The sequence below is a fragment of the Gekko japonicus genome, unplaced genomic scaffold, assembly GCF_001447785.1.
Source record: "Gekko japonicus isolate JY-2015 unplaced genomic scaffold, Gekko_japonicus_V1.1 scaffold57, whole genome shotgun sequence".
NCBI classification, from domain to species: domain Eukaryota; kingdom Metazoa; phylum Chordata; class Lepidosauria; order Squamata; family Gekkonidae; genus Gekko; species Gekko japonicus.
This window is the reverse complement of record NW_015160208.1, coordinates 1,246,949-1,259,094: the sequence shown is the minus strand read 5'-3', so window position 1 is coordinate 1,259,094 and position 12,146 is coordinate 1,246,949. Positions and strand designations below refer to the sequence as shown.

At 41.7% G+C, this 12,146-nt stretch overlaps 1 protein-coding gene across 1 annotated transcript in view; it reads right to left on the bottom strand.

Annotated features, from left to right (window-relative positions):
• Window positions 1–10,012: 10,012 nt before the first annotated feature.
• The window catches only part of ENTHD2 (ENTH domain containing 2), a 20,006-nt gene continuing 17,872 nt past the window's right edge, over window positions 10,013–12,146 (bottom strand). The window contains 1 exon segment of the mRNA XM_015408788.1: window positions 10,013–11,303. Coding sequence (XP_015264274.1) covers window positions 10,770–11,303 — 534 coding nt within the window. The 3' untranslated portion in view covers window positions 10,013–10,769.

Below are 12,146 nucleotides of genomic sequence, written 5' to 3'. Positions count from 1 at the left end.
GGGGGGATGCCTTTCTGCGTATCCCGGACTCACGTCCAAACGGGCCTCCAGTGAGATTGCACCCCACTTTCCGACCCCTGACTTTTTTATTAGGGGCCTAGCCCTCTGCTGAGGGTCATTCTTCTCTTTAGTTCAGGCGCACCCCCCGCTCCTCCACCTCGGGCAAAAGCATGATGGGAAATTCCCGCCCCCAGTCCCTTATTGCCGCTGCTGTATCTGCGTCGCCTGGCAGAGACCGGGGAGGGGGAGCTAATAGCAACCAGCCGCCGCCACAACTATACGGAGGCAACCGAACCCAGTGGGACCTGCTTTCCCTCCCTCTTCCATGTTATTGGCTAGAGTTTGGAGAGATCAGCTTCCTAGCGGCTAATTTCACTGTCTTTCCGGCGCTAGAGCTACGTCGACGGCACAAGGAACAAGAAAGAGAAAGAGGTTTGCAAGGCGAGCGCGGAAGAGAGAGCGCCGTGTACCCAAAGGCCATATCTGCTTACACGCTGTGTAATTCAGCTGTCTTCTTCAGACAGATTTTGGAGCGGTTGCTTAGTTAGCTGCAGCTTTAAACTCCCAGACAGCGTTGCTGCGGTTAGCGTGTACGTTTTTGTGTGTGTCTGCGCCTAAAAAAGGTTCTTCTTGTATTAACCCGTATTGCGCCGCTGCACTTTAATGCCGTCAACACTTTAATAGTTTCCACCTGTTAGTTTCAGCACAACTGGAAGTCAAGTCAAAGGGAAAAGGTATCAGTGTTGGGGTGGAACAGGCAGAGCATGATGAGATGCAGACAAAGCAGATTAACTGCTCTGTTGCTGCAAGTATTTCTAAGATGGCAACACGGTTTGGACTGTGCCACATCACAGTGCAGGTATGGGCTCACAGCACTGAATGTTCTCCCCACCACTACCAAATCCCTGCAGAAAGTAAAGTTATTGGTCTAGGTCAGTGGCATTTGTTTCAGTAAACTCATCCCCAGTGCCCCCTACCCTATGCAATAAAAGGCATTATTCAGATTAGCAGTTTCCACAACCAAGGAAGATAACAGATCCAAAATAGTAATAATTAATTGCACATTTATTCAAGATCCTATTAAAACTCTTTAGTTTATTCAACAAAATTGATTGACTTGATCCAGTGATACCAGCTTTTCAAAATCTGATAGACATTTAACAAGAATCTTAGATACCACGTTTAGCAAGTAGTTCACTGTTCAGTAAATTCTTAATGCGATGGATGGGCTTTGATGAAGTGATACCAGTTTCCCAATGCTTGGTTGAATGTCACTCAGCAGGAGATTTAAATCAACATGTTCAGTAATTTGGAATAGACTTGTTTGCTTGTTTCATGTTTCATCATATATGATGCTAGAAATGCAACAAGGAGCTTTTTAACCAGTCCATAGTCCTGGATAGCACTCAGAAATTTTCTTTTGTAATCCAAACTCTTGTACAATTTCTTAAACTTCGGCTGCAGCTCAATGTCATTTTGTAGCTCAGTTCTTCTTCCACTAACTCAGCTTCCTCAATATCTGAAAACAGATTTATCACATAATCTGGAATTTCTATCAAAAGGTCCTCAAATCGCTTAGACATATCTTCATGCAGCATATCCAAATGGTAAAAAACCCTTGCAGATCATCATATTGTATCCCACCTTCCTCTTTTAGCTTAGAGAGGCTTGGAAATTGGTATAGCTTGTGGTGGCCTATATGTCATTTGAATAGAGTTGAGAGATGACAGATTTGACCTTAATAAGATTTACCTAATTACCTTGCAATTGCAAATTAATTTCACTGCACTTGGCAAATAATTCTGATAAATAAGCAGTGTCATGCCTGATTTCTTTGAGTTCATCACTAAGCAAAGCATTTGTACCTTCAAAAAAACTCCACAACAGTGGGGAATTTCAGACAGCCGATATGTTCCGTTTCAGGAACTGTTCACTAATGGTTTCTGTCTGTCATTTCAGACAGAACCGTTTTAGTAATGGTTCTCTGATGGAATATATTTCCCCTTTCAGACAGAAATGCTTCTGTCCCATTTGGGAAGCGTTCTGGAGCCGTTTTTACCTCAAACTGCTTCCAACCAGTCTTCAATTCCTTCTACTGTTTCTGAAGCTCTATGAGGTGCTGTGTAAAATGCCCTGTAGTGCTTCCTCCAGTGATGAGGTTTTCACGCCCCTTTTCGCCACGCGGGCTATCTCCATCTTTAAAAAAAACAAACGTTTGTTTGAGAGTGCTATGGCGCTGTAACACAACCCCAAAGCAGCACAATAGCAACCCCATTGGGATGCCTGGACCACCGAGATACATAAGATCACTACATCTGGGGAGAACAGTGATTTCAATGGAGTACAATGCCATGGAATCCTCCTTCCTCAGCATTCACTTTATGCCTGGGAACTGATATCTGTAGGCAGGAGGTAAGATGTAAGTGCAGGAGATCCCCAGGTCCCACCTGGAGGCATGGCATCCCTATATGCTGGCCATCAAGAGGAGGATGCTGTTTGCAAGGCTGGAAGGAGCTAGTGTGGCTTGGAAAAGCAGGAGGTGGGGGATTTTAAAATCCTGCCACAGGTTTTGAGTTCCTGGAATTCTCCTTGGGCAAGATAGCTACTTGTAAAACGGAGGCTGGGAAAGAGGGGAACGAAAAGGCAGCTTGTCCTGTCCCTAAATACTGTGTGGGGTGGGGGGAAGCAGTTTGATTTAAGGTGCCTGAAGGGGAAAAGTTAAGGGAAGAGATTTTTAAATTCCAGGCAGCCTGAAAGAGAGTGCAGTCACGGTGGGGGAAGGGGGGGGGGAACAGGACAGTTTACAAACCCAGACAGCATCCCTTCCTAACGTTCCAGAAATCAAATCCAGAAGTGTGTGCGTGCCTGAGCTTCCACTTGTTTCCAGGTGGCAGATGTAGTGATCACATGTATCTCAGTGGTCCAGGCATCCCAATGAGGTCGCTATTGCGCTGCTTTGGGGTTGTGTTACAGTGCCATAGCGCTCTTAAAAGAACGTTAATTAAAAAAAAGATGGAGATCGCCCACGCAGGCGAAAAAGGGTGGGAAAACAAAGCAGTGCAGTCTGAAATGACAAACCGCTTCAGAGACAGCTCCTTACCGGTAGGGGAAAGGCTGTGTGAAACAAATTCAAAATCTTCAGCATTCTTAACACAGAGTTCCCGGAACAGTCGATCATTTACTTTAATTTTATTCACTGTGGTAATGACAGTGAATAATGATTTGTGCAGGCAATCACTGAGGTGTTTTGCAACCAGATGTTGGCGATGAATGACACAGTGAATGGTAAAGACCTTTTGCACTGCTTTTTTTTAACATAAGCAACACACCTACAGTAGTGACCAGTCATTGATGGTGCTCTATCAGTTGCACAAGCATGTTAACAAAATTTCCTTATCTTTGAAGAACTGCTCAACACCATAAAATATTGACTTCCCTTTAGTACCTGTTCTTAGTTGCCATGCAAATAACAATTCTTGAGCCAAACTTTCATCTTTTGTAAAGCGCACATAAATGAGAAGCAAAGATTCATTGCCTGGCAAAGTTGACTCATCCAGCTGTAATGCAAATGTTGTTGTCCTTAGTATGCTGCACAAGGTATCTTCCACATTTCAGCTATTTCATCAGTGCATCCCTGCATTGGAATAGTTGCTGAGACAAATCATCTTAATTATATCATATGGTAACTTATGCAAAACAGTACTCAGAACTTCAATAACTGCTGGTAGGATGAGTTCTCCACCAATTGTATGTGGTTTTTGAGACTTTAACAATCAACAATAACTCGTTTTATGATGCACACAAACCATCAGTGTCTTGTCGTGAGGCATTGCAAAACGTGCTTGACACTGTTGGCTGCTTTTGAAATTTGTCACAAAATTATTGAAAAAAATGTAAGTTCTTGTCTGCTTTGTCGGGATGTGCCTTTTTCAAATGTTCAATCAGTCTGGATGGCTTCATTAGAAAAGACCTTTTACATATTAGGCAAATTGGCAGCTGCTGGTTTGTTGGTGCTGGTATAAATCCATACTGCAGATATTCCAAACTATATTTTGTACATTTCTTCTTGATTTTTCTGCTTCTGCTGTTTCTATTTTGAAATGAATTTATTGATTAAATTTTAATTACATTATGTCAAAACGTGTATATGCATCATTAGCATCACCACAATTTTTACACTAAAATCAAGACAAAAATCTGGAGGACATCCCTTTTATGAAGACATACAGCTGTTGGCTACTAAAAAAAATATTTGAATTGCTGTGCAATAAACTGATAATTAAATGGGAGAATTTAAAGATTTTCACAAAGTACTTTAAAAATCTTTTTTTTAAAAAAAAAAAAGCAGAAAAACGGGAAAAGAACAAGGGAAAAAAATAAAATCCAGCAACTAAATAAGATTTTTTTTAAGTATATGCATAAAGTAAAAACAAAAATATAACAGTCAAAGGTCATTTCGGGGGAGATCACGGGGGATTGCAGTTCCCCCGGGTGTGGTACGGGGGGCGGGGCACGTGACAAAGCCCCGCCCCATGCTTCCGGCCACCCCGCTTCCAGCCCTCATTCAGCCAGGAGGAGGCAGGAGAAGAGGGAGGGTAAGTTGCTTCCTCCCTGCCTCTCCCCACCCCTGCCTGCCTGGGGCCAGGGAGGGCCTTTGCAGGGCTTCCTTGCACTCCCGCCGGCCTTGCAGGTCCACCGCCGGGCCCGTCATGGGGCTCGGCAGTGGAGCTGCAAGGCCGCAGGCGGCGGCCGGGACCGTTGGGGTGTGTGTGTGTGGCCTTATGACACACTTCCGGTGATGTCAGGGGGTGTGGCATATGCTAATGAGTTATGCTAATGAGTTCCCCTAGCTCTTTTTCTACGAAATGACCCCTGACAACAGTGTTTTTATAAATGGTTTCCAAATGTAATTTTCACAAAGTGCTTGTGTTTATTAAGAATCATTACTTAGGTATGAGGGCTATAGAGCCTTTTTAACATCGACAAATAATTGTTGGAAAGATTCAACAGGGATTTAAAGGGAAAATATGGCTCTTGGGAAGTAATGAATTTGATATAATTTTTAAAACATTCTGTAGACATTTTAAATGACACCCTGTGATAGTAAAAAAGATATTTTACAATACTCTTGCTTATAATTCTATACAATGTTCAGATAATTTGTCAGATTTTAATTCAATTTAACAATAATTTGTCTTTATTGTATACTGAATAAATGATGCTGTTAGATGATATGTTGATAGGTTTTGATACCTTTGTAGGATTAAAACCAAGGACATAGTAAAGAAATGTGTTATAACTGCAATAAGATGGTCTGTATGAAACATTTATGATGTAATATGCAGACTTGAAAATTTTGCTAAAGGGAAAAAGTACATCCATGCATTATGGACATTTAATACCATAGGTATTTTACCAAAAGTTAGTGCTATTACCTTGGAAAAAGTAAAAGGTCTTGGAAGACTGAAAACAATTAAGAAAAATAATGGCTTGAATTTAAAGGAATAAAGATCATTTTTATTTTGTTTCCTTTTAATACTTTAATTTTTTCTTTCATTTTATTACTACAATTCTGAATAAAGACAATGTGTTATGTTTTATTTGTAAAGACTTCTCTGTTTTTGTTTTTTGCTGCAAATGTACCCAATTTTCCCACAATATTTATATTTATTTACCACAATTTTCCTTATTACTGAAATGTTTACTATTTATATCCTATTTTTCTCTCAGTTACCCAATTTTCCCTAAATTTACATAATTTATACTAAATTTTTCCTTATACAAAGCAACTTTTTTCTTTTTTGAAAACATTTACTGAGGAATTTTGAATCTTTATGTAACCCAGTTTCTCCTACCATCCCCAGCTGAGGGAAGAAATTATGAAACCTATGTTTTTTTAGGGGGGGTACAAAAAGAAAGTAGTGTTGCCTCCAGCCCACTGGCCTTTACTGCCTATGGTAGGCAAAATAGTAATATTAATAATTTAAACACAGTTCCCAGACTCTCAGATAACCTATAACCATACACAAGTAGAACTTAAAATATAAGTAGGATTAAATTCAACAAAGGGATGGGGAATCAAAGCAGGACACACATATACAAAACTCAGACTTAAGACAACATGACTTACAGTTGGAACCAAAGCGGTAATTAGAGCCTTTCACTGTCTCTCTGAGTCCTTTTGTAAGACACTCTGCCTGCTATCACTTGGATGGCTTTCGGTGGTGGTGGTGGTGCTGTTCAGGCTTTTGCTGCAGATCTCTGGAGGCTGTAGCTCTCCTGAAGTTCCTTCTCAGATCATTCTGTTCACTGCCCTTGGACCCAGAGGCTTCTGTCACTCTTTCTGTCCCCAGAAATCCTTTTTCTACAGTTTCCACACAGGGACAAAATTGTTGTTGTTCAGTTGCACAGTCGAGTCTGATTCTTTGCGATCCCATGGACCACATCATGCCAGGCCCTCCTGTCTTCCATTGTCCTCCTGAGTTGGCTTAATTTCATGTTCATTGCATCAATAACACTGCCTAACCATCTCATCCTTTGCCGTCCCCTTCTTCTTTTACCTTCAATCTTTCCCAGCATCAGGGTCTTCTCCAGTGAGTGCTCCCTTCTCATTTGGTGGCCAAAGTATCCTTGTTCTCCAAGGCCAAACTTGTCCATTATTCTGGTTACATTTTGACTACCTACTTTAGCATTCCAGTCCCCTATGATAATAAGGACATCTTTTTGTGTGTGTTAGTTCTAGGAAGTGTTGTAGGTCTTCACAGAAACTATCCACTTCAGCCTCTTCTGCGTCAGTGGTTGGGGCATAGACTTGGATTACTGTGATGTTGAATGGTTTTGCCTTGGATTCGGATCAAGTTCATTCTGTCATTTTTGACATTGTATCCCATTACTGCCTTTTTCACTCTCTTGTTGACTATAAAGGCTACGCCATTTTTTCTATGGGATTCTTGCCCACAGTAGTAGATATAATGGTCCTTTGAGTTAAATTCGCCCGTTCCCATCCACTTTAGTTCACTGATTCCCAAGATGTCGATGTTCAGTCTTACCATCTCATTTTTGACCACGTCAAGCTTACCTTGATTCATAGATTGCATTCCAGGTTCCTATGCAGTATTGTTCTTTGCAGCATTGGACTTTCCTTTCACCATCAGACACATCCACAACTGAGCTTCCTTTCGGCTTTGGCCCAGCCGCTTCACTCTTTCTGGGGTTACTTGTACTTGCCCTCTGCTCTTCCCCAGTAGCATATTGGACACCTTCTGACCTGAGGGGCTCATCTTCTGGCATCATATCTTTTAGCCTTTTGTCTATGGGGTTTTCTTAATGGAGTGAGTTGCCATTTCCTCCCCTCAAACTCCAATAGAGGGCCAAACCCACAGAGTTACACTTACATAACCTAGAAATATAAATATTGGGCAGGCTGCAACAAAAATAATATTTATATAGCTGGAAAGTGAACTTCATAATAAGTTCAGTCACTGATAACACAGGAAAATAAATACCACACTCAATACTATGTTAAGGACTTACCAGCAAAAACTTGGAAAACTACAATGACAAAACCATACACGGTGACAACAGTTTGTCAAAATGCAGTATACTTGTCTGACTAGAGCTCTGGTGGCATATTTACTAAAAAAACTGATAGTTTCCACCAGATTTCAGCACTATGCAGAGGCAGAAACCTGGAGTGCCAGCATTTAGGCTTTAGCTTGGTCAATTGTAAATAAGTGAACAGCACAGTTAAAGGGGCCCACCTTCAGTGCCCCCCAGTGTACTTTGGGAACCACTTGGTTGGGTCGTTTTTGTTTGTTCTTTGAACTTTTATTGTTTTTGTAGATGATTAGTAAACAGCAAAGTCATCCCAGAGTCATACAGGCCCTCATATTCCATCCATGCCTACTCATTAAATGAGAGAGAGGAATAAAATCAGGAGTCTATTTAAAAAAGTAGCTAAATATTGGGAAAGAAGTCCCATGCACTGGTCTAGTAAAACCAACAATCTTGGCCATTACGAAAACTGGTGGCAAAAGGCAATCCTACCAGGATGTCTCAGTTAGCTCTGACCTTCAGTCTCACACCCTCGAGGCTCAACCCTGGCAGTTCTATCTAGAGGGAATGTATGAAAGTGCATTCTCCTCACCTTCCCTGACCAATGACAGAGAATCCCTACATGAAAGGATGAGGGATAAGGCCTTCAGTGTCATTTCCAGGCAGGCTGGCGCCAAGCCCCACCATGTTTTCTTACACATAATACCGAAGGCTCAGTTTCTGAACCGTGCAGAAAACATTTCTTCTTTTTCTTTGAAACATACTATATTCTGTTGGATGTCACCTAGGTCTGGTACTGTGTCCCATACCAGCATTTTCCAACCTGCTCATAATGCTTTAGTTCTCAACTAAGCCACCTCACATTCATGCTGAAGAGTCCCAGTATAAGCATTTAATAAATACAGGAGGTTACTTTTTTGCCTAGTTACACAGTTTTTTTAGATTCAGTCCCCAAAATACTACACCATAGATGGGTATAATACTGCACATATGTCACCTCCTGTTGCATATATAACATAATATATGAACATTTGGTGCAGCTGTATACTGAGTCAAACCACTCATCCATCTCGCCTAGTTTTGCCCTTTCTGGCTAGCAACAGCTTCAGGGTATCAAACAGACCTACTACTTGAGAGCCCTTTAACTGCAGTTACCCAGAACTGAACTGGGGATCTTCTGCAAACAAAGCATATCTACTACTGACACATGGTCTCTTGCCAATATATGCTGGGCATACACATCAGTACCTTTACATACAATTTACACAATCATACCACCCGGAAATCAGATGCTGTTGGGCACAATGCATGTCATGTTATATTATACATGGTGAGGATTTATGTTCTACCTTTAAGATACGGTATTCTGAGCTTGAGCTTGTATAACCAGACCCATGACAAGCACTGAATGTAATGCTCAGAGTTAGAAATAACCCATTGCTGTAAAGTGGAACATTATAGCATTTTTGATTGTTAAATAATCCAATTGTTTAATAACATAGGGCTTTATACCTTTATACCTTTTGACTTATTGATCGCTCATCCTGCAGAGTTGCTGGCTCTGAGCGATTTACAGTTACACAAGTTTTCACAAGGGACTAACAGTGTTTCATAGGGGGTAAGGGAGGACAACATATAATTCTTTAAATCGCACACTTTTTCAGCCAACAGGGATTTTGTTCAGCTGAAAGCTTCAGGCGTGTTCCGGACGGCATTCACTTTTTCGGCGTGGCTAGATGATGTCAGTTCTTCCAGGACTGCTTTTGAGTCATTCATTTTTATATTAATGTACTTCTGTGCTACCTTGAACAAACTAACAAAGTGTGTGAGTAAGCTCCAGCATCACTGAATGGTAGAGCCTCTGCTCTGCATGAAGAATCCTTGGAATGTCTGTGAAAAGGATCTGGTAGTAGCGGATGTGAATCCCGAGACCCTGGAGAGTTGCTGCTCATCAGAGAAGACAACATAGACTGATGCAGTATAAAGTAGCTTTGTTTATGAGCTCAGTTTTCTGCTGGTTTGTATGTCCAAAGCCCACCTTCATATGGATCTTGACGGCAGCTTTTGTACAATCTGCCTATTCTATGTACAAGAATGGAGGGAAGGCTTTTACTAGCATTAGTTCTGTTTCAGACTTTGGTATCTGAGAACTCAAAAAGCCACCTGTTTAAATATTTTGGACCTCTTCTTAACAACTGGAACATTCCCGATAGCACTATATGAGCATGAAAGCTCTAGTACCACTGTATAGATAAGACCTTATTTGGATTTTGTACTCTGTTCTGCATGTTTTACATTGTTTATATTCTAAGGATTTGTATTTTTATACACTACAGAATATCTCCTGAGGAAGATCCGGTTTTTGAAACATTGTTATAAAATCTGGAGACGATTTATTCTTATACAAGGATTTTCTTATGATTTGATGGAATTTGTTCATTGTTGTTATGTAGTGTTTATTGGCAGCAATATATAGAAAACAATTTTTGTCTTGATGACTACCTTGATTTGTGGGTCTGACTCTTACAACTGTTTTCTCAGTACCTGTTTACATAGTACACTGGGACCCTTGGAGGATTTCAAACAGCTAACCTGACATAAACTCAAGGATGTCAAAAAGCTGTTAACTAGGACAAGTCCCTTCTGTTTAGCTTTCCTTCACAGAATGTCTCTGTAAAAACAGAAGCTCATCAGTGTGCTGAATATCTTTTTCGGCCTTCCCATTTTGTACCATGAGAATCTAAGTTCACAATAAGAGAGGAAAGTGTGGGACTGTTTACAAGAGGTAAGTGAGTGGGAGGGGTGAAAACCAAGTGAGAATAATACAGCTGTTTTTTAAAAAAATCAGGCACAATTTGAGAGCGAAAGGGAAAAGAGGATATTTCTATCACTTCTGCAGAAGCCTTTTTGTCTTTTTGATGTAATACCAGGTTGTTACAGAATTTTCATTTAACAAAAGCACAGCCGTTTCTAAGATTCACATTAAAAGAAATCTTAAGGGATTCAGTTCCCCTCTTTTACCCTAGCAGGTGACCCAACAGAAATAGAGGTGTAATGGAAATGCCACTCCCCCTTTTCCAGGAAGGAGCAGCAATATAAACAAAAGGGCAGCAGGTTGGACAAGCACTGCCTGGCTAGAGGCTTCTGCAAAACATGTAGGAAGCTAAAACCAAGACATGCCAGCTGTTCCATGGTTGAATCTGAAACAAGATCCTCTACACATTGAGAAAGGGGAATGCAGATGGCTCTTGGCTGTCTTCACTGTCTCTCGTGTTCCCCGTGCAAGGTGCTGTCCGGGAAGCTGGAGAAATACATTCTAGCTCAGCCGCATCAGCCAGCATCATGCTTGAGGGCGCTACCAGCTCCATGCCAGCAAACAGTGAAACTGTACCATCTGGATCCCCCCTTGGGGGCCTGTCCTCTTGGGGTTTAGGGCCTTGAAGTCTGCATTCTTCCCGCTCTTGGTGCAGGGTAGGTGGCAAGTCATCTAGCTGGTTCCAGCACTCAGATCCTGTCATCAATCCTTCTGAAAGGCGCATAACACTTGCAAGGCCATTAGGTGCTTCGGAGGGCAGTGGTGCCAGGCTTGTAGGTTCGAGGACAGTCTCTCCTGCAAAAAGCATCGTATCAGTCAGCAGATCATTAGGATGTTTGGCTAGGGTCCTGGTAGGGACAACGAGGTTGACAGCCGGGGGAGAGTTCTTGAAAGGGGGATGCCTCCTGCACAGTGCTTCAAAGTGACGCAAGATCTGTTGTAAGAGGACAGAGAGAAAGGGGTAATTATGCCAGAAGTGAGAACAGCAGTGGCATCAAAGAAACAAAGACTCCTTCTCCCACCACAATATAGACTCTACCCAATGAGGAGGCTACCAGGATGTCATGAAAACATCATCTTCACACCCCTCACTGCACGAATTTTCACTCCTGTCTGCCTATTTTGTATTTAAACATTCCATATTTTTTATTCATGTGTCTTGCTCTTCCATGGAAAGCAAAGAGTGACACAAAATGTCTCCCATTTAGGCACTGATCAGGTATGTATTTCCGCTGAGTTTCAGCAATGCTACCTCATCATTATGCTTTTGGCAAGAACTGCTATCTGTGTTTGCGCAATGCCCTGGTTTTCAGGTGGTCTGTAGGAGCATACAGCAACTGAGATAATCTCTGTTAAAGTTAATATACATAAACTGCATAATATTATTAGCTGTCTCCATTAAATCCAGTATGCACCTGAACCACAGGCAATGCAACCAGTCTGGTTATATAGGCCTGTAGAAGAAAAAAAGGTATCAGAGGTAAGAACAGGCAACAACAAAGCAAAACATGATGTTGTCAGTAAACTGGCATTTGTATTCTGTGTATGCTCTATGTAGCCTGCCTGCTGTATGATGGGGGGGGGAATTAGCTCTGTTGCTCTGTTCTCATCCTCCCTGTGCGCTTTATCTCTTGTTTTGACCTTGGAATGCTTTTGCTGCCTTGGTAGTAGGCAAGACTGTGAGAACCGTCGATGGGGCCGTTCCCAATCTGGCTGGTGTGAACCAAACGGCTGAAAGGCTATCTCCCGCCTTGGTTTTCTCCCGCTCGAATTCCTG